At 48.9% G+C, this 26,471-nt stretch overlaps 1 protein-coding gene across 1 annotated transcript; it reads right to left on the bottom strand.

Annotated features, from left to right (window-relative positions):
• LOC129714284 (sphingosine kinase 2-like) lies at window positions 1-25,940 on the bottom strand. Its single transcript, XM_055663841.1, has 5 exons — window positions 25,362-25,940; window positions 23,995-24,144; window positions 4,865-4,959; window positions 4,353-4,468; window positions 1-2,259 (listed from the first exon to the last, which is right to left on the bottom strand). The coding sequence occupies exons 1-5, from the start codon at window positions 25,792-25,794 to the stop codon at window positions 834-836; spliced, it is 2,220 nt and encodes a 739-aa protein (XP_055519816.1). The 5' UTR covers window positions 25,795-25,940; the 3' UTR covers window positions 1-833.
• Between the last annotated feature and the right edge of the window lie 531 nt (window positions 25,941-26,471).

Raw genomic sequence — 26,471 nt, 5'->3', positions numbered from 1 at the left:
GGGGGGGGGGGGGCCGTGAGCCGTTCCTCTCCGACTCCGAGAAGGCAGACAGGCGCCCCTCCCACTCTCCCGCCCCTCCACCGCAACCCTCCGGGGAAGGGGTGAGAGAGGGGGGAGCGAGGCAAAATGTGCCCTCGCTCGATTCCAAAAACTTCCAGTTCCTTCCCTCCGGAAGAGGATGCTAACGGGACAGGGAGATGGCGGCAACTCTCCGCAGTGCCTCCCCACCCTCGCCCGCGGATCAGAAAGCGCGCCGCTAATCATATCAAATCAAATAATCCCCAGCGTAAAAGACTCCTAATATCGTACTTTGCTCGCATTGTTAAGCACCAAAATGATTTCAGTTAATAAATTACACATAACACAAAGACAAAGGTTGGGAGGCGCGGGCGATTTCAGACCCGAGGTCCCGTCTGCGGAGACGGGTAAATGGGAGGGACCTCGAGCGAGAAACTGAGGTTTAGTGCTAGTGCACCCCAACCCGAATATTCGTGGTTCGGGGGTTAGTGGTGTGCAGGGGACAGGGGCGGCTGGGGGAGGGCGGGATCTGCTCCAAAACCAAGCCGGGGGCGCTGTGCAAACTGCGCACTGACGTACCATAGGATTTTCCCTCTCCCCAGGGAATGTCCGTGTGTTTCCCGCTTTGTGGGCAGGAGAGATGAGAGATGAGAAGAAATAGAGGGGTGAGCACGGAATAGGGAGAGCGGGTGAAGAAGGATCTGAATGGGGGAGGGATGGGGAGATAATGAGCCGGGGGAAGGGTCGGGATGTCGGTAGGTGCCAGGGAAGAGCAGGAGAGGTGGGGAGGTTATAGAGGGTTGCCAGGGCGGCTCTCAGGGTCCGCTGGCAGGGGGCGAGGGGGGGAAGCCGGTGACGAGCCGGGCCAGGCCGGGGTGGATCTGCCCCTGCACGGTCCCGTACTCCACCCTCTCCCCGTCCACGGTGACGATGCCCGGCCGGCCGCCCAGGGGCTCGATTCGGAAGGCGGTGGCGGGGACGTAGGTCAAGTGCGGGCAGCGCAGGTCGAAGTGCGCCCCCTTCTCCATGGCCAGGAAGAGGCGGAGCAGGGAGGCGCGGGAGATGCCCGCCATCACGTAGCAGAGGTGGATGACGCCCTGGGCAAACTGTGCAGACGGGACGGTCATCAGTTCGGCCCCCAGGTGGCTCTGGTAGATAGCCAGCACCAGCACAAAGTCGCCCTCCACCGTCACCCAGTCCTGGGGCAGCGGCGCGCCCGGCGGGGGCAGGAGATCATCCCGGGGCAGCGGGAGGGCAAAGGGGGGTCGCTGGATGCGAACGCCGCCTCCTGGTCCCTGGGGTCCGGAAATGTCCCCGTCACTCAGCCGGCCAACACTCCCAGAAGCTGGGATACCCATTTCAGAGGTGACTAGACCAGGGTCCTGACTGACACGACTGTTCCCTTCAGGGCTGTGTGAACCAGGTGCCTTACGGGCCAGGTTATTAGTGCTCACTTGAACGTGACCCTCCCTCGCTGAGTCTCGTTCGACCATTAGACCAGGCTGCTCTTGAGCAGGGAATTCTTCAGAGTTTACAGGACCAGGGTCATTTTGCGCACAGATATTAGCGTTCCCTAGATCGTGACTCACGGAGGGCCCTCCACAACCCAGGCGAGGGTCTTTAGAGGCAGAGATGTTGGAGTTTTCTGAACTGAGACCCTCGGGTGTTGAGCCCCCGTTAGAGCTCACCACAGCAGGGTCCTTGCTCGTATGGTTCTCCCGGTCAGAGTTAAGCAGCACGGCTCTTGCCTCCCCTCCCTCCGCACCCACCTCATCATCCTCCTCCTCCTCTGCGAAGGAAGCCCCCTCGAATGAGAAGCCCTCGTAAGCCGAGAAGGGGGGCGGGGAGTGGTCGTGGCCCCTGCCCCAGGGCCCCGAGTCGGAGAGGGTCCGTCCAAGCGGCGGACGGGAGGGTGGGGGTCCGGGGGAGAGGGTGCCGCTGCGGCGGAGGCGTGGGACGGCCGGGAGGTAGGAGAGGCGTCCGGGGTAGCGGCGAAGTGTGGCCAGGCGACCGAGGGTCCCCAGGGTGAAGCGGGCGGGCCCAGCCCGGCGAAGACGCTCGCTCTCCACGTCCACGTCCGCCACAAAGCCCCAGGCCACGGACAGGAAGGAGAAGAGGCGGCGGCCCGTCGCCGTGGTGACCGACACCAGGTCGAGCGGCGTGGCCAGACCCCGGCCCGACCCTCGGCACAGCAGGAGCACGCAGTTCACCAGGAGCTCCACCCCAGTGGACATCCGGAACCTGGCAGAGTTGGGGAAGGAGGTGGACAATGAGTTAGTGCTGAGATCCTTCCCTCACCCACCCCCGACTCCAATCACTCACTGCCTCTACTCCCTCTCCACTGCCCCCTCCCCGACCCTTCGTCTCAGCCCCCCCCCAGGCCCCACACTCTCCCCCTCTGGCAGACGTCTCACTCTCACCTCAATTCACCAGAGGCTTCACTCCCTCGTGCAACACAGGATCCTCACCCCTCCTTCACTAATGAAGACATAAATAATCTGCCGGAAATAGCAGGGGACCAGGGGTCAAATGAGATGGAGGAACTGAGTGAAATCCAGGTTAGCCGGGAAGTGGTGTTAGGTAAATTGAATGGATTAAAGGCCGATAAATCCCCAGGCCCAGATAGGCTGCATCCCAGAGTATTTAAGGAAGTAGCCCCAGAAATAGTGGATGCATTAGTGATAATTTTTCAAAACTCTTTAGATTCTGGAGTAGTTCCTGAGGATTGGAGGGTAGCTAATGTAACACCACTTTTTAAAAAGGGAGGGAGAGAGAAAACAGGGAATTACAGACCAGTTAGTCTAGCGTCGGTAGTGGGGAAACTGCTAGAATCAGTTATTTAAGATGGGATAGCAGCACATTTGGAAAATGGTGAAATCATTGGACAAAGTCAGCATGGATTTATGAAGGGTAAATCATGTCTGACGAATCTTGTAGAATTTTTCGAGGATGTAACTAGTAGAGTGCATAAAGGAGAACCAGTGGATGTGTTATATCTGGACTTTCAGAAGGCTTTCGACAAGGTCCCACATAAGAGATTAGTATACAAACTTAAAGCACACGGTATTGGGGGTTCAGTATTGATGTGGATAGAGAACTGGCTGGCAGACAGGAAGCAAAGAGTAGGAGTAAACGGGTCCTTTTCACAATGGCAGGCAGTGACTAGTGGAGTACCGCAAGGCTCAGTGCTGGGACCCCAGTTATTTACGATATATATTAATGATTTGGACGAGGGAATTGAATGCAACATCTCCAAGTTTGCGGATGACACGAAGCTGGGGGGCAGTGTTAGCTGTGAGGAGGGTGCTAGGAGGCTGCAAGATGACTTGGATAGGCTGGGTGAGTGGGCAAATGCATGGCAGATGCAGTATAATGTGGATAAATGTGAGGTTATCCACTTTGGTGACAAAAACAGGAAAGTAGATTATTATCTGAATGGTTGCCGATTAGGAAAGGGGGAGATGCAACGAGACCTGGGTGTCATGGTACACCAGCCATTAAAAGTAGGCATGCAGGTCCAGCAGGCAGTGAAGAAGGCAAATGGTATGTTAGCATTCATAACAAAAGGATTTGAGTATAGGAGCAGGGATGTTCTACTGCAGTTGTACAGGGTCTTGGTGAGACCACACTTGAAGTATTGTGTACAGTTTTGGTCTCCTAATCTGAGGAAAGACATTCTTGCCATAGAGGGAGTACAGAGAAGGTTCACCAGACTGATTCCTGGGATGTCAGGACTTTCATATGAAGAAAGACTGGATAGACTCGGTTTGTACTCGCTAGAATTTAGAAGATTGGGGGAGGATCTTATAGAAACTTACAAAATTCTTAATTGGACAGGCTAGATGCAGGAAGATTGTTCCCGATGTTGGGGAAGTCCAGAACAAGGGGGCACAGTTTAAGGATGAGGGGGAAATCTTTTAGGACCGAGATGAGGAAAACATTTTTCACACAGAGAGTGGTGAATCTCTCTCCCGCAGAAGGTAGTTGAGGCCAGTTCATTGACTATATTTAAGAGGGAGTTAGATGTGGCCCTTGTGGCTAAAGGGATCAGGGGGTATGGAGAGAAGGCAGGTACAGGATACTGAGTTGGATGATCAGCCATGATCATATTGAATGGCGGTGCAGACTCGAAGGGCCGAATGGCCTACTTCTGCACCTATTTTCTATGTTTCTCCCTTCCTCCACCAGAGGCCACTCACTCCTCTCCACCATCCACATCACTGCCCCCCCCCCCCCCCCCACTCAAAGATATATTTCTCCTTCCCCTCCCTGACGACCATTGACTCCTGCCCTCCCCTGGCTCCCTCACTGATCCAGAATTTGCCAACACTCACCCTGCATTGTGATTAACAGCAGCAGCCAGGGCGTTCCCTGATCCAGCCGGGATGATTCCCAGCGGCATCTTCATCGCTGCTTTCCAGTCCGCTCGGGACATCAACCCATTGATCACCTGCCAAAACGCAAGGAGACAGCGTGACGGGAGCGTGGAGAGAGAGCTTCACTCAATGACCCGTCTGAGGAGTGTGTGATGGGACGGTGCTGAAGGGGCTTGACATTATTTCTGGCCCGAGGATGTGTGAAGGAACAATGCAGTGAGATTTTCGCTCGATGTTTGACCTCTGGAGCGCTTGATGGAATGCTACAGAGGGCGCTTCACCCTATTTCTGGCCTAGGGAGTATGGCAGGACAGTGCAGACGGCTTTTCGTTCCTTGTCTGACCCAGGCCGTGTGATGGGACGGAGCATTGTTTCTGACCCTGGGAATATGTGGAGGAACAGTGCGGAGAGAGCTCTGCTCCATGTTTGACCCCAGAGCGTGTGAAGGGACGGGGACATGTGAGCCTTACCTCATGTAGCAGTCCGTCACCAGATACAACCACAATGCCATCCCACTCAGACAGTTTGATCTCTTGAACCAGTTGCCAGGCGTGATTCTGATGATCTGTTGAGAGAGTGTGAGAGTGGTTAGTCCATCTGGCTCCATGCCCACTCTCCAAGACTCACGACTGACTGCCTCGTCACTTTGATGCCTCTCTACAGACTTTGCCTTTACAGCGAACACCCCACAACACTCCAGCGACTTCAAATACATTATCACACCCGCTTCCTCTTTCTAGGGCAGGGAATTCCCAAGCTCCCACACCCCCTGTCACAACTCGTGTCTCTTTCCTTCCCCCTCCCCACTTCCCTTCTCCTACTTTCAGAACCTCACAAATTTAAATGATCTTGTGTCTGAGGTGACAAAAGGAAGATGGATGAGAGGAGAGTCAATATCACCCACAATTTGTTCTGCACCAACCTATGGCTAAGAAAGCACACCAATGTTTCTACGTCATCAGATGACCAAGGATGTTCAGCGTATCTCCAACAATCGCCAACATATCTCTGCGTACAGTTTTGGTCTCCTAATCTGTGGAAAGACATTCTTGCCATAGAAGGAGTACAGAGAAGGTTCATCAGACGGATTCCTGGGATGTCAGGACTTTCATATGAAGAAAGACTGGATAGACTCAGCTTGTACTCGCTAGAATTTAGAAGATTGAGGGGGGATCTTATAGAAACTTACAAAATTCTTAAGGGGTTGGACAGGCTAGATGTAAGAAGATTGTTCCCGATGTTGGGGGAAGTCCAGAACAAGGGGTCACAGTTTAAGGATAAAGGGGAAATCTTTTAGGACTGAGATGAGAAAAACATTTTTTACACAGAGAGTGGTGAATCTCTGGAATTCTCTGCCACAGAATGTAGTTGAGGCCAGTTCAATGGCTATATTTAAGAGGGAGTTAGATGTGGCCCTTGTGGCTAAAGGGATCAGGTGGTATGGAGAGAAGGCAGGTACAGGATAGTGAGTTGGATGATCAGCCATGATCATATTGAATGGCGGTGCAGGCTCGAAGGGCCGAATGGCCTACTCCTGCACCTATTTTCTATGTTTCTATGTTTCTAAATCTTCCCAATTACTGCAGATGTACCGCAGAAAGCATCTGATCAGGATGCATCATAGCTTGGTTTGGCAACTGCTCTGCCTAAAAGCACAAGAAATCGCAAAGAGTTGCGGACGCAGCCCAGTACATCACACATCTGCACTTCTCGCTGCCTTATAAAGCTGACAACATACTCAAGGGCCACTTGCACACCCTTTTCATCATGAAAATGATACAAAGGCTTAAAGCACACATCACCAGATCCATGATACACACAAAAAGCTGGAGTAACTCAGCAGGTCAGGCAGCATCTCTGGAGAGAAGGAATGGGTGATGTTTCGTGTCCAGACCCTTCTCCACACTGAAAGTCATAGGACATGACAACGAGAGATATAGACGATGATGTGGAAAGATAAAGAACAATGAATGAAACATATGCAAAAAAAGTAACGATGATAAAGGTAACAGGCCTTTGTAGGCTGTTTGTTACTTCCTAAGATCACTCAGGAAAGTCTAGTTGTCACAACAGCTGCTAGTGTCATGCTACCGTTGCTCCATAGAGAGTGTCCTGACACATGGAATCCTGGTGTGGTACGGCAACAGTTCTATGGCTGACAGGAAGACTCTGCAGAGAGTCATCAATACAGTCCAGAAGATCACCAACACAAACCTGCCTGTCCTGGAAGAGATCTACTGCTCTCGTTGCCTGCGGAAGGCATCACGCAGACTAAAGGGCTCATCTTATCCCGCACATCATTTGTTTGCCCTTTTGCCCTCAGGAAAGCGTTACAGGTCCATCAAATCACACACCACAAGATAACAAAGTTTCAACGCCAAGGCCATCACCACTATGATCTCTGCACCAAAGATTATAGAGGAGCTCCTCTATTATCTTTGCTCTGCACTGAGCACACAGCCCCCATAGTTAATATTTTGTACTGACACAACACTATAATGTGAAATATTGCACATTCTGACTTGACTTCCCGTTTTTGTTGTTTCCATTGTCGTTATTATTTATCTGTTACGTTGGAGCTCCACTCGGGCAGTGCGCCTGGAATTTTGTTATATGTATTTACAATGACAATAAAGTATATTATTATTATCATGAGAGAGAGGGGGGGGGAGGGGAAAAGAGGGAGAGGGAGAAAGAGGGAGAGAGGGAGAGAGGGAGAGAGGGGAGAGAGAGGGAGAGGGAGAGAGGGAGAGAGGGAGAGAGGGAGAGAGAGAGGGAGAGAGGGGAGAGAGGGGGAGAGAGGGAGAGAGGGGGAGAGGGGGAGAGAGGAGGAGAGCGAGAGAAATGGGAAGGGAGAGAGGGAGAGAGGGGAGGGGAGGGGGGGAGAGGAGAGGGAGGGGAGAGGGAGGGGGAGGAGGAGGGAGTGTCAGGAGAGGGGGGGGGGGGGGAGGGAGAGTGTCAGATGCCCAAGCGACATATCAGATGCTATTCCTCCAACTTCGTCCCCACTATTATCACACTGCCGAACGGTCTTCCCAAGTTATAGGAGTAGAATTAGGCCATTCAGCCCATCGAGTCTACTCCGCCATTCAATCATGGCTGATCTCTGCTTCCTAATCCCATTTTCCTGCCTTCTCCCCATAACACGACACCCATTCTAATCAAGAATTTGTCTGTCACTGCCTTAAAAAATATCTACTGACGTGGCCTCCACAGCCCTCCACAGATTAACTACCCTCTCACTAAAGAAGTTCCTCCTCACCTCCTTTCTAAAAGAGCGCCCTTTAATATGAGAACCTTTAATAAGATAGGGTATAGTCCTGATATTACATTCTACCTCACTGTGAAACTTGTGCTTTTTAATAGTCTGCACTGTTTAAATGCAATGCTGTAATGCTAGAAGACAATTTTCTGCAACTCTATTGTTCTCATAAACAGCGCAATCTGACTGGATAGTAAGCAAGTAAAGCTTTTCATTGTATCTCAAAATATTTGAGACTAATAAACAAATACCAATACTCCATCCTTGGCCCTGGCCCGGCAAACCTGCCCCACAACATCGTAATATGAGAATATCCTGCCATTCATTTTTGCAAACACCAAGATTGATGGAGTAAAGTTGGCTTAAGTATACAGCAGGATATAAATCAGCTACAGAAGTGGGTGGAGAAATGGCAGATGGAGTTTAATCTGAGCAAGTGGGAGGTGTTGCACTTTGCGAGGTTGTATACAAGGAGAAAGTACAGTGCATTCATAAAGTATTCAGACTCCTTCACTTTTACCACATTTTGTTACATTACAGCCTTATTCTAAAATGGATTTTATTTCGAAGTCTCGTGACGAGACTACTGAAGAACCCGCCAGCCCGCATGCGCATCTCTAAGTCGTCGCCTGGCGCGAGATACAGATGCATTCGGAAATGCTTGGTCTGAGCTTTAACAGTGAAGGTAAGGATTTTTTTTTGCAGGAACAGTGCTTCTTGTTTCAACAATGAGTTCCAAAAATGGACAAACCAAGAAACAAGAAAAGATGTGGGGTGGGAAATTGCAACCTTCACGTGGTCCGCCCTGTTTCGACAAATGCAATCCTGGCGTGCACAATCAAGTAAGATCAAATAGAACAAGTTGTCCTCCAACTTTAGGCTTTGCACGCCATACGCAAGAAGAAGAAGAAGAAAAGATGTCCTGTTGAAAATTCAGAGGGGAATGATGGCAACAAGCCGTTGCTATCAAGCTCAGAGACGCTAACAGCAGGCTCGGAGATGCTGACAGGCGCAGCCGGCACACCAACCACCGCTAAAGCTTTGAAAAGCAGCAGCTTGTCGACCCCAGGCTCGGGGAAGACCAAGTCGGAACTGGCCGTCCAAAAGGACAATACTGGCCTGGTAGGCACTTCCTCAACATCTAAGGTTGATGTTATCAGACAACTCACAAGAGTGTGGATAACTGAGTGAGAGGCTGGTGATGGGGAGTTGCACTGCACTGATACAGACAGTTCAATTCAGATATCTGAGGATATCTCCCGCTTGGGGGCTGGGAGTATGAGGATTCCCTCAACAAATGGATAATTCCTTTCAGTTCACGACTATAAAAGAGTTGCCGGCACTCAGGATCAACATTTGCCATTCCTTTGGGGATAGGTGAACCAGTAGAGGCAGAACTGGCAAGTAGCATTATACTTGACTTCACGCCAGCTGAATGAGGACATGCAGGACAATGATGAAAAGTATGTCAATCCTGATAACTGCCAGACTCATGATGTACCGAAGGTTAACATCACCATCTGGGACATTCTGATTGGCTAAACGATGTCTAAAGATCTAAAACTCCAGCGAGTTCAGAGAGCTCTCACAAGAGGGATTTCGGTGTTTGCGAGGTCAGTGGATGGAACACAATGTTCTGAAGTGCAGCAAGAAGCCTTAGGACTGCCGTGTAAGGATATCATCCCAGCCAAGTTAGTGGCTGAAACCTTTATACTGAGGCTATTTGGAGCACCAGGCCTACACTGGGGTTTAGAAGGATGAGGGGATATCTTATAGAAACATATAAAATTCTAAAAGAACTGGACAAGCTAAATACAGGAAAAATGTTCCCAATGTTGGGCGAGTCCAGAACCAGGGGCCACAGTCTTAGAATAAAGGGGAGGTCATTTAAGACTGAGGCGAGAAAAACTTTTTACCCAGAGAGTTGAGAATTTATGAAATTCCCTGCCACCAAGGGCAGTAAAGGCCAAGTCACGGGATGGATTTAAGAGATAGTTAGATAGAGCTCATGGGGCTAGTGGAGTCATGGGATATGAGGAGAATGGAGGCATGGGTTATTGATAGGGGACGATCAGCCATGATCACAATGAATGGCGGTGCTGGCTCAAAGGACAAAATGGCCTCCTCCTGCACCTATTTTCTATTTTTCTATGTTCTATGTTACACAACTAAGATAGAGCCAGAGGCCTCTTTTTAGGCTCAGGTTCACAGCGCTCACCATGGAGACGGCGCGTGCCACACACTCAGTCTCAACCCCAGCAGGTCAATATGTCAGAGCCAGAGGGAAGGGACAGAACAAAAATTAGTGTCAGCTGATGCTGTTAATCCCATTGAGGTAGGTGTGTATTATTCCTACAGCTGCATGAAATGTACAGAAGATATTCAAGTTGGAGGTATATTGAGGCTGTTCTAAAGTAAGTGGGGAAAGATAACCACTGGCCCTTTTTCTGCATCCAATCCAGGTTAAAGACATCTTGTCGCATAGCTAGTGACCAGAACTGCACACAGAACTCTGTGCGCAGTCTCACCAACATCATGAATGACTGCTCATGATGTCCTAACTCCTATACTTCAATGCCTGACCAATGAGTGCAAACATGCTAAACGTCTTCTTCATCATGTTTAAGAAGGAACTGCAGATGCTGGAGAATCGAAGGTTACACAAAAAAGCTGGAGAAACTCAGCGGGTGCAGCAGCATCTATGGAGCGAAGGAAATAGGCAACGTTTCGGACCGAAACCCCACGTCTGAAGAAGGGTTTCGGCCCGAAACGTTGCCTATTTCCTTCGCTCCATAGATGCTGCTGCACCCGCTGAGTTTCTCCAGCTTTTTTGTGTAACCGTCTTCTTCATCATGCTCTCTACTAGTCTCGCTGCCATATCTTTGTATCTCCTGGTCTTTTCTATTCACCAAAATTCCCCAAGCTGCTGCCCTTTAGTCTGCAAGGCCTGCCCTGGTTCATCTTCCCAAATGCAATACCTTACACTTGTCCAACTTAAATTCAAAGTGTCACTCTGTCCACTTCCCCAGTTGATCTAGATCCTGTTGCAACCTCAGACAACCTTCCTCATTATCCACCACATTCAAAAGACATGAGGGTTTGTAGAGTCATAGAGCGATACAGTGTGGAAGCAGGCCCTTCAGCCCAACTTGCCCACACCGGCCAACATGTCCCAGTTAGGCTAGTCCCACCTGCTTGTATTTTGGTCCATATCCCTCCAAACCTGTCGTAACCATGTACCTGTCTAACGGCTTCTTAAACGTTGGGATAGTCCCAGCCTCAACTACTTCCTCTGGCTGCTTGCTCCATACACCCACCACTCTTTGTGTGAAAAAGTCATCTCACAGATTTCTATTAATTTTTTTCCCCTTCACCTTAAACCTTTGGTCCTCAATTCACCTTCTCTGGGCATGAGACTATTTGCATCTATCCAATCTATTCCTCCCATGATTTAATACCCCTATAAGATCACCCCTCATCCTCCTGTACTCCAGGGAATAAGAGTTCCAGCCTACTCAAACTCTCCTATAGCTCTAGACCCGGCAACATCCTTGTAAATCTTCTCTGTACCCTTTCCAGTTTCACAACATCTTTCCTATAACATGGTGCCAAGAACTGAACACAATTCTCTAAATGCAGTCTCACCAGTATCTTTACATGACATCCCAACTTCTATACTCAATGTTCTGACTGATCAAGTCAAAGTATCCTTTATTGTCATTCAGACTTTTCGGTCTGAATGAAATTTCGTGCCTTGCAGTCATCACATAGAATAAAATAACAAAACACACAATGAACACAGATTTAATATCCACCACAATAAGTCTACCAGGCACCTCCTCACTGTGATGGAAGGGAAAAGTCTTAAACGTCTTGATGAAGGCCAATATACCAAAAGTATTTTTGACCACTTTATCTACCTGTGACTCGACTTGAGGAACCATGCTGCTCCACTCCTATATCCGTCAGCTCTACAACATTCCCCAAGAGGCCTACCATTTACTGTGTCCATGCGCCCATGTTAGACTCCCCAAAATGCAACACCTCATATTTCTCTGTATTAAATTCCATGAACCATTCCTCAGCCCACCTGGCCTATCAATCAAGATGCTGCTGCAATTTTTCACAACCATCTTCACTATCTGCAAAACCACCCACTTTTGTATCATCAGCAAACTTGCTAATCTTGCCATGTATGTTCTCATCCAAATCATTGATGTGGAAGACAAACAGTAGGTTAATTGGTTTTGTAAAATTCACACTAGTGTGCAGAAAGCACAAACTAATGTATAGATGATCATTGATCAGCATGGACAATGGGTCGAAGGGTCTATTTCCGCAGTATATCTCTGAAACTAAAACCACGCAGCAAATTTTGGTGTCATCAGCAAATGTACTGACCACACCATCTGCATTCTTATCCAAATGAATAAATGATATATGGGAGACTCTCAACAGGGGCAACTTTTCACAGAGGGTGGTGGGTACATGGAACTCGCTTCCAAAGGAAGTATTTGAGGTGAGTGAAATAACATTTAAAAGACATAGGGACAGGTACATGGATAGGAAATGTTTAGAGCAGTGTTTCTCAATTGGGATTCCCCAGAACGCTAGGGTCCCGCGAGAGGTCGCTAGGCGTTCTGAGAGAAATAGTGATAAATATGCTAATCAGAGTCTTTGACAGTGCAGGTAGACAAAAATGCTGGAGAAACTCAGCGGGTGCAGCAGCATCTATGGAGCGAAGGAAATAGGCAACATTTCGGACTGAAACCCTTCTTCAGACAGTGCACACTGTTAAGGTCTTCAATAAAACAACTTTAATAAACCGCGACGGCAGACGACTTCCAGGAGGCCGCAAAGAAACCGGGCGGCAGTAGCGGAAACCGTGGCCGATGTCTGCGTCGACGGAACACGCAGCCGGAGCCTGAATCAACAGAGCGGAGGCATCCGTAATGCATGTGGTGGCGGTCGTCAAGGAGGTCGGAGGTTATCGACGAGAAGGTCGGTGCGGCAGAAGTCAGGGTCGGCAGTCATTAAGGGCTCCAGCGGTCGAGCACGGGCTTCCTGGCGTCCCTCATTCACCCACGTTAGTCATTTTTACCCATCATTTAGGGATGTTATATGAATTTTAATAATGTGTGTATATTTTTGTTAGTTTAGTAAAGGTTGAGGTCTCTTGAACAGTTTGATTTCATCGGTTTTTTTGCACTGTCAATAAACTTGCTTAAACCAGTTATCAGAAAAATATATTATGTTTGCCTTATGAACTTTAAGTTTAGGAAAGAAAAAGATTAATAAAGATATATAATAATATTTTTGTAGGGGTTCCCCGAGACATGAAAATTATTTCAAGGGTTCCGCAAGGGTAAAAAGGTTGAGAAACGCTGGTTTAGAGGGAAACAGTCAAAACGCAGGCAAATGGAACAGGCTTAGAGAGGGAAGTGATGAGTTGGGTTGCGGGGTCTGCTTCCTGGATGTACGACTCTGATTCTCCGGGATGCTGCCATTCACTGTGCTGGTTCTGGCCTCAAAACTTCACAAAATTTGTTTTGGTCACACGACATATAACCATATAACAATTACAGCACGGAAACAGGCCATCTCGACCCTTCCGTGCCGAACACGTATTCTCCCCTAGTCCCATATAACTGTGCTCACATCATAAACCTCCATTCCTTTCCTGTCCATATAACTATCCAATTTATTTTTAAATGATAAAAACAAACCTGCCTCCACCACCTTCACTGGAAGCTCATTCCACACAGCCACCACTCCCTGAGTAAAGAACTTCCCCTTCATGTTACCCCTAAACTTCTGTCCCTTAATTCTCAAGTCATGTCCCCTTGTTTGAATCTTCCCACTCAGTGGGAAAAGCTTATCCACGTCAACTCTGTCTATCCCTCTCATCATTTTAAATACCTCTATCAAGTCCCCCCTTAACCTTCTGCGCTCCAAAGAATAAAGACCTAACTTGTTCAACCTTTCCCTGTAACTTAGTTGCTGAAACCCAGGCAATATTCTAGTAAATCTCCTCTGTACTCTCTCTATATTGTTGACATCCTTCCTATAATTAGGCGACCAAAATTGTACACCATACTACAGAATTGGCCTCACCAATGCCTTGTACAATTTTAACATTACATCCCAACTTCTATACTCAAAGCTCTGATTTATAAAGGCCAGCATACCAAAAGCTTTCTTTACCACCCTATCTATATGAGATTCCACTTTCAGGGAACTGTGCACAGTTCCATGAAGTGGCGGCGCTGGTGAACGGCTGCGTTGAGGCCTAATGGCGGAGCTGGCGACCTTGAGGCTCCGGAGGCAGCCTGTCAGGACTCGCCCTGGGCTCGCTCCCGTGAGGGCGGCCCAGTTCGGGGCTGTGACGCTCCCGTGAGGGTGGCCTGGCGAGGGGCTGAGACGCTCCCGTGTGCGCAGCCCAGCCCGAGGGGAACGGCGCTCCTGTCGGGGCGGCCCAGCCCGAGGGAAACGGCGCTCCCGTTGGGCGGCCTGGCGTGGGGCTGAGACGCTCACGTGAGGGCGACCCGGCTCGGGGCTGGAACAATGCTCCTGTGGCTGAGACGGCGTTCTGGCGGCGGCAGCCTGAGTCTGGGGTTCGGCCGCTGGCCAGTGGACTTCCGTCAACAGCTGTGTCCGCGTGACTTGAGGGCGGCAGCTTCGACCACCCCGTGTTTGAACCGGCCCGTTCGCGGAGCACGGTGAGCCGCCGGACTGATTTACCATCGCCCGGTGGGGTATCGCCTCAGCGCAGAGGGAGAAGAGGAGGGAAGAGACTGCAGCCCTAAGATTTTTGCCTCCATCACAGTGAGGAGGTGCTTGGTGGACTCACTGTGGTGCATGTTAATTTGTGTTTACTGTCTGTTCCGTTGTCTATTATTGTATTATTGTATGTATGACTGCAGGCACGAAATTTCGTACAGACTGAAAGGTCTGAATGACAATAAAGGAAATTCAATTCAATTCAATTATTCTCAGATCCCTCTGTTCACCTGCATTCTTCAATTCCCTACCATTTACCATGTACGTCCCATTTTGATTTGTCCTGCCAAGATGTAGCACCTCACACTTATCAGCATTAAACTCCATCTGCCATCTTTCAGCCCACTCTTCCAACTGGCATAAATCTCTCTGTAGACTTTGAAAATCTACTTCATTATCCACAACCCCACCTATCTTAGTATCATCTGCATACTTACTAATCCAATTTACCACACCATCATCCAGATCATTAATGTACATGACAAACAACAGTGGCCCCAACACAGATCCCTGAGACACCCCACTAGTCACTGGCCTCCAACCTGACAAACAACCATTCACCATTACTCTCTGGCATCTTCCATTCAGCCACTGTTGAATCCATCTTGCTACTCCACCATTAATACCCAACAATTAAACCTTCGTAACCAACCTTCCATGAGGAACCTTGTCAAAGGCCTTACTGAAGTCCATATATACAACATCCACTGCTTTACCCTCATCAATTTCCCGAGTAACCTCTTCAAAAAATTCAAGAGGATTAGTCAAACATGACCTTCCAGGCACAAATCCATGTTGACTGTTCCTAATCAGACCCTGTTTATCCAGATGCTTATATATATTATCTCTAAGTATCCTTTCCATTAATTTGCCCACCACTGACGTCAAACTAACAGGTCTATAATTGCTAGGTTTACTCTTAGACCCCTTTATAAACAATGGAACAACATGCGCAGTATGCCAATCCTCTGGCACAATTCCCGTTTTTAATGACATTTGAAATATTTCTGTCATAGCCCCTGCTATTTCTACACTAACTTCCCTCAATGTCCTAGGGAATATCCTGTCCAGACCTGGAGACTTATCCACTTTTATATTTCTCAAAAGTGTCAGTACATCCTCTTCTTTGAATTTCATAGTTTCCATAGCCACTCTACTTGTTTCCCTTACCTCACATAATTCAATATCCTTCTCCTTGGTGAATACCGAAGAAAATAAATTGTTCAATATCTCCCCATCTCTTTTGGCTCTGCAGATAGCTGTCCACTCTGACTCTCTAATGGACCAATTTTATCCCTCGTTATCCTTTTGCTATTAATATATCTGTAGAAACCCTTTGGATTTACTTTCACCTTATTTGCCAAAGCAACCTCACATCTTCTTTTAGCTTTTCTAACTTCTTTCTTAAGATTCTTTTTACATTCTTTATACTCCTCAAGCACCTCATTTACTCCATGTTGCCTATAATTATTGTAGATCTCTCTCTTTTTCCGAACCAAGTGTCCAAGTGTTCTCCAACCTCTGCCACCTGACCCGTCTCATTTCCGAACAGGAGGTCCAGCACCGCCCCTTCTCTAGTAGGTACTTCTATGTATTGCTGCAAAAAACTATCCTGCACACATTCTACAAACTCCAACCCATCCAGCCCATTTACAGAATGTGTTTCCCAGTCTATACTGTCCAGTGGGAGGTCGATGCTCTAGATATAGATAGATATGTATGAATTTGTACCACGAGGGAGTGTATTGTTCTCCCAATTCTATACCAACACCGATCTTACTGTAAACCCAACCTTCTTAAGTTGAAAGATATTTGGAATGTCACCAAATATTCCAACGGATTCATGGTATAAAGCATCCAAATTGGTTGCATCATGGCCTGCTACAGCAATTCCAACATACAGGAACTGCAGAGAATGGTAGACTGGTAAAGGCCCTGCCCATCACAGCTCCAGCCCTCCCCACAATCAAATGGACCTACGAAGCGCTGCCTCAAGAAAGCATAATTTACCAACATGCCCTCTTCTCATTGCCACAGTTGGGTAGGAGGTACAGAAGCCTGAAGTCCCAACTTTCCTACAACCATTAGGTTCTTGAACTGACCTACACAACCCAAAGTTCATGTCAAAGGAGCAGAATTCAGCCATGCAGCCCATTGCGCCTATCCCACCATTCAATCATGGCTGATCTAACTTTCCCTCTCAAACTCATTCCCTTGCCTTCCTCCTGTAATCTTTGACATCATAACTAGGAACCTGTCAATCTCGGCTATTAAAATACCCAATGATTTGGCCTCCACTGCCATCTGTGGATGAATTCCACAGGTTCACCACCTTTTGGCTAAATTAATTCCTCATCATCTTTCTAGACTTACATCCTTTTAAAGTGAGGCTATGCCCTCTGGTCGTACACTCTCCCACGTGAAAACTTTCTCCACATATTCACTCTACCCAGTACTTTCACTATTCGATAGGTTTCACTGGGATTCCCCACCCCTTATCCATCTAAACTCCAGGAAATACAGGCCCAGAGCCCTCAAACGCTCATCATACGCTAACCCAATGATCGCAGGGATCATTCTCGTAAACCTCTGTACTTCCACCAATGCCAGTACATCCTTTGCAGATACGGGGCCCAAAACTGCTCACAATACTCCAAATGCAGTCCGATCCATGCCTGATTAGCATTACATCACTGCTTCTATATTCTAGCCCTCTCAAAATGAATGCTGACATTGCATTTGCCTTCCTTACTACCGATTAAACCTGCAAATTAACCTTTTGGGAATCCTGCACGCCCAAGTCCCTTTTCACCTCTGATTTCCAAATTCTCTCCCCATTTAGAAAATAGTCTATTCCTTTAGTCCAACAACCAAATTGCAAGACTGCACGCATTGCTACCAGCTCCCGCACGTTTGGAGCTCTGAGGTCGATCCCTGGCAAAGGGATCGCAAGCTCCACGATGTTGAGTTTGCAAGTTGGAGCTTTCACAGTACCAGCAAGAGGCCGCCAGCTCCACAATGTTAGACCACAGTGCAGGTGGAGATATGACACGGAAAAGTTGCATATCCAGCAGGGAAAGAGATTTAAAAAAGTTACTCCCACCACCCTACCGCCAGGGCTACGATGGCTGCCTCGCCAACGGTCTCTTGTCTTTTTCCTTATTTGTGTTTTTAGTTTGTTGTAAAATGTATGTTTTAGTTTAACTTTAGTTTTGTGTTATGTGAGGGAAACTTTTTTAAATCTCTTTCCTCGACGGAGATGCAACTTTTCCGTGTCGTATCTCCAACTGCACTGCCCGAACATCGTGGAGCTGGCAGCATCTTGCTGGGACCTTGGGAGCTCCAATTGAGGGAGCCTGCAGACTTTAACAACGTGGAGCTCGCGGCCCCTAGTTGGCGACCGACTTTAGGAGCTCCACGCGGCAGGAGCTTCAACCGATCCGATCGCAGGAGCTTCAATTGTCCCGACGCAGGAAGTACGATCGTCCCGACTGTAGATGGTTCGACACCCTCGACCACGGGAGAAAAGGAGGAAAGAAGATAAGACTTTATTGCCTTCCATCATAGTGGGGAATGGGGAGGAGCCACTGTGGTGGATGTTTATGTCAAGTTTTAATGTAGTAGTGTCTCTTGTTACTTTTTTGGTATGACTGTATAGCAAACCAAATTCCTTGTATGTTGCAAAACATACTTGGCTAATGAATTACGATTATGATTATTATGATTCCATCTGCCAATTCATCGCCCATTCTCCCAAACTGAGTAAGTCCTTCTGCAGACTCATTGCTTCACCGACATTACCTGCATCTTCACCTATCTTCGTATCATCCGCAAACCTTGCTACAAAGCCATAATTTCCATCCTAATGCCACCCCGGCAAAAGAACACAGCCTACCACCAAATGCACTATCGTGACTATGCATTTTTTTTTTGCTGCATTGTAGAATTAGTGTAATTTATATTTGATTTATGTTTTGGTGTTTTGTCTGAGTCTATGTGCTTGTGGTTAGGAGTTAGATGTGGACCTTGTGGCTAGAAGGCAGGTACAGGATACTGAGTTGGATGATCAGCCACGATCATATTGAATGGCGGGGAAGGCTCGAAGGGCCGAATGGCCTACTCCTGTGCACCTATTGTCTATGTTTCTATGTGATGCTCCTGCAAGCAAGATTTTCATTCTACCTGTATCTCACCTTATCTGCGCATATAAACATGAATATACTTCCTCCGTAGCCTTCTCTCCCTAAATAAAGATAGTTATGTGGAACACGTTGGGAGTGGCCATTTGGAGGATTAGTACACGTGCACAGCAAGTGCAAGGCTTGGGTTGAAGTGGCTTCAGCATAAAGGATAACAGTGAGGTTAGACTGTCTTTTATTTCTACCCTAAACTTTCCGTTGTTTGGTGCAGTAGTTAGGGCTGTTGTTTGCTCCTCCTGCAAGATGTAGGAAGACAAGGAGACTTCCCGTGTCCCCGAGGACACCACCTGTGGGATATGCGTGCAGCTACAGCTCATTAGAGACTGCGTCATGGAACTGCAGCAGCAACTGGGTGAACCATTGACCTCGGGATCATCCGGGAGACTGAGGTCACAGACAGGAGTTACAGTGAGGTGGTCAAGTGGATGGGTGACCATCAGGAAATGGAGTCAGCACAGAGTACTGGACACCCATGTGGCTTTTCCTCTCGACAACAGGCATGCCCGTTTTGGATACTGTTGGGGGAGGGAGAGGGGTGGGGAGGAGAAGCACTGCAGAGGAAGGCAACAGCTGTCAGGTTGGTGGCATCAATCCTGGCTTTGAGGCGCAACGGGGATTGGTGTAGTTTAGTTTAGAGATACAGCGCGGAAACAGGCCGTTCAATCCACCAGTTCCTGCACATTAACACTCTTATACGCAGTAGGGACAATTTTTACATTTACCAAGCCAATTAACCTACATACTTGTACGTCTTTGGAGTGTGGGAGGAAACCGAAGATCTCGGAGAAACCCCACACAGGTCACGGGGAGAACATACAAACTCCGTACAAACAACATCCGCAGTCAGGACTGAACCCGGGTCTCTGGCGCTGCATTTGCGGTAAGGCAGCAACTCTACCTCTGCACCACCATGCCAAGTCTGACAGAACAATACTGATAGGAGATTCGTTAGTTAGGGACACAGAGGAGATTCTGTGGCAGCAAACTAGACTCCAGGATGATGCAAAATGATCGCCGAGTCCAGACTAAACATAGACTGGGCGATCATTTCGATGAACACCTTTGGTCAGTCCACCTGGACCTACACGATCTCCCGGTTGCCAAACACTTTAGTTCCCCACCCCATTCCCACACCGACCTTTCTGTCCTGGGCCTCCTCCAGTGAGGCAAAATGCAAAATGGAGGAACAGCATCTCATATCACGCATAGGCAGCATACAACCCAGTGCCATGAAAATTGATTTCTCTAATTTCAAGTAAACCCTTCATTCCCTCTCTTTCCATCACTCCTGCCCCCAAGCCACACTAGCTTTCCGTTCTCACCTCGCTACAGCTAACAATGACCTGTTTCCTTCATCATTGCCACTTTTTTGCATCTTTCATTCGTTCTTGTATACCTCTCTCCATCATCTTCTATATCTCGCATTGTCCTTTCCCATGACTTTCAGTCTGAAGAAAGGGTCTCGACCCGAAACGTCACCCATTTCTCCTCTCCAGAGATGCTGCCTGTCCCGCTGAGTTACCCCAGCATTTTGTGTCTACCTTCAGTTCAATCCAGCATCTGCAGTTCCTTCTTACACATACCAGTACAAGAGGAATGGGTGACACCTGAACTGGAGGGGAAGTAATATCCTGGCAGACTGACGAGCTACTATTACTTGGGTGAGTTTAAACTAGTCTAGGTACAAACTTGGGATTCAATGCAGGACTGAGGCAGGTGCGAGGTTCGCAGTTGTTATGGGATGTGATGAAAGAAAGTTCAGCATACAGGATAGACAGGGGCAAAGCAAGGATTAATGGATTGAAATGCATTTACTTTAATGTGAGAGGCCAGACAGGTAAGGCAGATGAACTCAGGGCATGGATAGGTATGTGCAACATGTATGTTGCAGCCTGCAGCCATTATGAAAGATAGGCACAAATTGCTGGACTCAGCAAACCTGCAACTGGAAAGAAAGGATAGGTGACATTTCAGGTCGGGACCCTTCTTCCCTTCTTCAGACTGGGGGGGGGGGGGGGGGGGGGGGGGGGGGGAGAATTGGAGGCTAGGAAAGAGCAGGACAAATCAGGGCCAGCAACAGAAGACCTCAGGCAGGGTGGTTCCCTGGTATGTTAATTGTTGGCCAGGGACAGGGTGATCTCAGAAGGGATACATTATTGCAAACTGTGCAACTGCTTACACAACTAGGTTGGAGGGAGGGGGTCGAGAGGGAGCCGAGATGGACGGAGGTGAGGGGGGAGGGGAGTGTTAGAAGCTACTTAAAATTGGAGAATTCGAAGTTCATACCACATGGGTGAGGTGCTGTTCAATCAACTTGCGTGTGCCCTCACTCTGGTCATGCAGTAGGCACAGAACAGAAAGGGCAGTATTGGAATGGGAGGGGAGTTAAAATGGTTTGCAACCGAGAGATCCCATAAGCCTCAGCGGTCCGAGCGTACGTGTTCAGGAAAGCGGTTGCAGATCCTACACTTGGTCCCACCGATGTACAGGAACCCATGTCGGGCAGTAGATGAGGTTAGAGAAGTTGCGTGCGAACCTCAGTCTCACCTGAAAGGGCTTGGGTCGGGGTCGCTGGATAAAGTTGAGGGAGCAGGTATAATGCAGGTGTTCCATCTCCTGCGTTGGCTGGGGAAATTACCTGGGGTGGGGGTGGATTGGGTGGGAAGGAATGAGTGAACCAAGGAGTTTCGGAGGGAGTGGTCTCTGCAGAAGGCGGATAGGGGTGGAGATGCGAATATGTGATTAGTGATGGGATCACGTTGAAGGTGACGGAAATGTCGGAGATGCTGTGTTGGGTGGGGAGGCTGGTCGGGTGAAAGGCGAGGACCAGAGGAACTCTGTCCTTGTTGCAACTGAGGAGAGGGGGAACAAGAGCAGAATTACAGGACATTCACATGGGAACTTCATCAATTACAGAATTATGGTAGTAGCCTAAGATAACATAACTGATGGTTCATCCAATGAAGTTATATGAGTAGAGCTGAGAAATAAAAATGGGATGATCACCTTGCAGGGAGTGCACTATAGACCCTCAAATAGTCAAGAAGAATTAGAACACAAACTGCAGGAGGTTGCATGCAGTTGCAACACAAATGGGGTTATCATAGTATGAGATTTTAACTTTCCCCAATATGGATCAAGACTGTAATAGTGCCAGGGTCCTGGGTGGGGTGGAATTTGTCAAAAGTGTTCAGGAAAGTTTCCTCAGGCAATATGAGGAGGGCCCTACAAGGGAGAGGGGAAAGCTTGATCTACTCTTAGAAATATAGGAAGGGCAAGAGACTCAAGTGTCCGCATGTGATCTTTTTTGAACCAGCGACCACTGATCTATTAGCTTTAAAATAGTTATGCGTAACTAAACGGCGGACCCACAAGTGTAATTCTGAATTGTAGAAGGCGAACTTTGATGGCGTGAGGCAGGAACTTGCTAAAGTTGATTGGAGTAGGGTGTTTGTGGGCAAATAAATGTCCCTAATGTGGGATGTTTTCAAAAGCATGATGACAAGAGTTCATGGCAATGTATGTTCCAGCAAGGCACGCAGGACAAGAAGCTTGGATGATGACAGAAAATGAGGCGCTGATCAGGAAATAGGAGGAATTGGACGGGTATAGGAATAGATCAAGTGTATCCTTTGAGGGGTGTCAGGAACTTGCTTGAGGAAATAAGGAGGGCAGAACATACTTAAGGAGGAAAGGATGTCATTAAGCTAGAAAGAGTGCAGAGAAGATTTATGCAGATGTTGCTAGAACTCAAGAGCCTGAACTAAAGGAAGAGGTTTGGCAAGCTGGGACTTTATTCCTTGGAGCATAGGAAGCTGAGAAGTGAGCTTATAGAAGTGTATAGGATCATGAAGCAAAAGTACCAAGAGTTTTACCCACAGTAAGACAATCAAGAACCATAGGACATAGGTTTAAGGTGAGAGGGGAATGACTTAATAGGGACCCGAGGGGCAATTTCTTCACACAGAGGCGAGTGGGAATATGGAACGAGCATCCAGAGGAGGTAGCTGAGGCAGATACTACATCAACATTTAAAAGACATTTGGACAGGTACATGGATCGGAAAGGTTTAGAGGCAGACAATGGGACCAGCGCAGATGGGACATCTTGGTCAAAAGCTGGGCTGAAAAGCCCGATTTCGTGCTACAAGACTCTACGAATCTAAAGGTGAATCGTTGGGATTCATTCCCACACAAGGCTGTGAAATATTTTAAGGCAAGATTAGTTCTTGAGAAGTGAGGATGAAAGGCATGATGGTAAAGAAGGCATACGGGAATGTCTCCTTTGTCAGTTGTGGCATTGAGTTTAAGGGTCAGGTAGTCATGTTGCAGCTTTACAAAACTTTGGTCAGGCTGAACTTGGAGTTTTGTGTGTTGTTCTGGTCGCCAATTGACTGGAAGGACGTGGAAACTTTAAAGGGTGCAGAATACGTCTACTGCAATAGACGGTATTAGCTGTAAATGAGAGATTGGACAAACTTGACTTGTTTTCTCCGGAGCATCTGAGGTGGAAGGGAGACTTGAAAGAAGTATATGAAATTACAGGTGGTGCAGACAGAATGGACTTAACATTTTCTGCAGGGTGGAAATATCAACAACGAGTGGGCAAAGGGCAAGAGTGTTCAATCATCGTATGCACCGGAACAAAGACATTCTTACTTGCACTAGCTGTACAGGCATATTTACAGCAACAACAGAATCAGTTATTCTAGGTAAACCAGACAGTAATATTACAAGCCAAAGTACATCGTGCAACCATAGTAGTGAAAAGTGGAGATAGGATTGTGGTTAAAGTTGTGCGGCATGGCTCAAGACTATAATGGTTTCCGATAAGAAACTGTTGCTGTACCTGGAGGTCAGGGTCCTGTACCTTCTTCCTGATGGTAGCAGCAAAATGAGAGTGTGGACTTTGATGATATTTGCTGTCTTTTAAGAGAGTATAAAGGAGGTGGGAGAAAGATGGATTGTTTTCTCCAGAGCATCAGAGGTTGAGGGGAGACCTGAAAGAAGTTTGTAAAATTAGGAGTGGCATAAATGGGGGAGACAGTCAGAAACATTGTCCATTGTGTGGAAATGTCAAAGATTGAGGGGAAGGGAGTGAGGGTGTCAGAGCTTCAAGGCAAGAGAGGAGAAAGTTGAAAGGTGATGTTCAGGGCAAGTTTTTTCACACTCAGAGAGTGGTGCCTGGTCTGTGCTGCCGGGGTGGTGGTGAATGCAGATACAATAGCCGCATTTTAAAGGATTTTCAGATAGGCACATGGACATGCAGGGAATGGATGGTTATGGATCACATGCAGACATTCCTGTGGTCCATGCTCTACTGGTCTAACCACCGCGGTCCAGACTGACGGCTCTCCTACCTGTGCAGATGAGGTTATAGCTGATGTTAGCCTCGGCGATCATGGGAAGGACATGTTCCTGACAGTAATTCATAGCCAGTGAACGTCCACTGAAAGGGTTGACCAACAGGAGGAGGCGCCTGGATCTCGGGAGAAGTTCAAGGCTGATTTCTGCAAACAATGCACAGGTTGTCAGGAACAGGGGCTGCAGACGAGGCCAACAATCCACACTTTCACATCACCCAGACCTTTGCCGATTTCCCACCTCCATCATCCACTGGCCTCTCCCTTCATCCACTCTGCAGCAGAGCCTTCACAGCCTCTGGGGAAGTAAATTCTAGAAATTCACCCTTGATCCAGCTCCACTTTACTGGATTTACTGTTCCCCTTCTTCATCCCAAAGAGCCGAATCCATTCTACGACAGATCCCCTGATCCAAGTGCTAATGGCCCACCACCAGGGAAGATAGAACAGCACTGCACATGAACAGGCCCATTCACCCCCAGATAGCTCCTCCCCACACCAGATTGTCACAAACATCTCTGCATCCATCTATCTATCTCACCTGGAATACCAACTCTGTCCCAAACCCAAAAACAAATATGTTCCCCATGCCCGACCCCCTCCCGATCCTCGAAATCCTTCCCCTCCCCGAATCTTCTTCTCCATCTCAGACCACCCACCCAATCCTTTATTACTTTTCCATCCACAATCCCCTCCCCTTCCAAGTACCTGAACCCAATCCCCCCATGACTCACTTCCACCTCCCCCAACATCATCAACCTCTTCCCATCCTTAACCACCTCCCTACCCCTAGCTCTTTCATTCTCCATCCCCCCCTCCCCCAAACCACAACCACAACCCCCTTCTTCATGCCCACAGGCCCATCCCTTACCCCTTTTTTCCCTTCCTCTATATCCAGCACTCCTTTTCCATCACATCTCTTTCTCCATACTTGTCCCCTCCCATCACCTTCCCGGACCCCAGCAGCCGTTTTCCCACCTCTGCACCTCTCTCCATCCCAGACCACAACCCCTCTCCCTATCCCCATCCCTGACCTCAACCTCTCTCCCCTTCCCAGACCACAACCCCTCTCCCCATCCCAGACCACAACCCCTCTCCCCATCCAGACACAACCCCCTCTCCCCATCCCAGACCACAACCCCTCTCCCCATCCCAGACCACAACCCCCTCTCCCCATCCCAGACCACAACCCCTCTCCCCATCCCAGACCACAACCCCTCTCCCCATCGCAGACCACAACCCCTCTCCCCATCCCAGACCACAACCCCTCTCCCCATCCCTGACCTCAACCCTTTTCCCCCATCGCTGCCCCCCTTCACCAATCCCCATCACCCACCCTTTCTTCCTCCACCTCCCAGCCTCACCTGCCTCGCCCGGCACCTCCACCCCCAGCAGCCGGCAGCGGACGGCGGTCACCCACCGCTGGGCCCGGCTCCTCGCCCCCTCCCCGTCCGCACGGAAGCTCTTGACCAAGCGCTGGCGTCCCTTGGTGCCGCCCACCAGCCCCTTCTTGGGGAGGTAGCAGTAAAGCGCGAAGTGGGCCTCGCCGTTCTCTCCATCTCCATCCACTTCCCCTTCCTCCGTCCCCACCGGCTCCCTCCGCCGGCGCCCGGCGACCCCCGGCCGCACCAGCCGGCAGCCGGTGACATGAGAGAGAGGCAGGACCAGGCGCTTCTCCTGCTCGGGGCGGGGGGAGAGCCTCTGGACGTGGAGCTCCTTGCAGGTGAGTGTCAGGGCGTAGCGGGCAGCCCCCGCCCCAAACTCCCCGTGGAGCAGCGCCTGCGAGCTGCCCGACATTGGCCAAGCGGACCTGACCTGACCTGACCCTGGTTAGAGTGATGGAGGGGCTCCTTCCCCCAAATCAATGCGGCATCCTGAGGCCAACCGGCAGTTTCAAGGCTCCCCCCGCTAGTCACGCCACCGCCATCGCCACTGGACCTTGCTCCCAAAGGCGGAAGTCCGTCAATGATTGACGGCAGCCGCTGCCCAATCAGCACCGCGAGAAGGCGGATGCGACCTCGCGCTTGGTTTCTCACACCTTTAATTCCCAACCTGGCGTCCTATCCTGCTCTAACTGTCCACTGATCAGCTGCAAATATCGCCCTATTTAAATTTCAACGCGTCTCTGGGCTCATTTCCCCCCACTTTTCATCGCGGCCTCTTGACCCCGTTTCCATAGAAGCAGCCGGCGACCATCTTGGCGGAAACGAATGGTAGGCGGGGCTATGACGCCGTGCCGCCGCCATGTTTGTGAGGGTGGAGGAGGAGTGCGGAGTCGCCGCCATCTTTGATAATGGCAGCGGCAGGCGCGTCTTGAGAACCACAAGTGATGGGAAATATATTAGACTTTGACACCTATATACCATATTTACTGAGGAATAGATCATAGAAGCTTCGAGGCTGCAGAGTTATTTTTCCAAGGTTGCTAAAAGTGATGGGCGAAATGGATGTGCCATTTTATTACCATGTTAGCA

This window comes from Leucoraja erinacea, chromosome 38 (assembly GCF_028641065.1).
Source record: "Leucoraja erinacea ecotype New England chromosome 38, Leri_hhj_1, whole genome shotgun sequence".
NCBI lineage: Eukaryota > Metazoa > Chordata > Chondrichthyes > Rajiformes > Rajidae > Leucoraja > Leucoraja erinaceus.
Note: the sequence above shows the minus strand (reverse complement) of the source record. Positions and strands in the feature narration are given on the sequence as shown.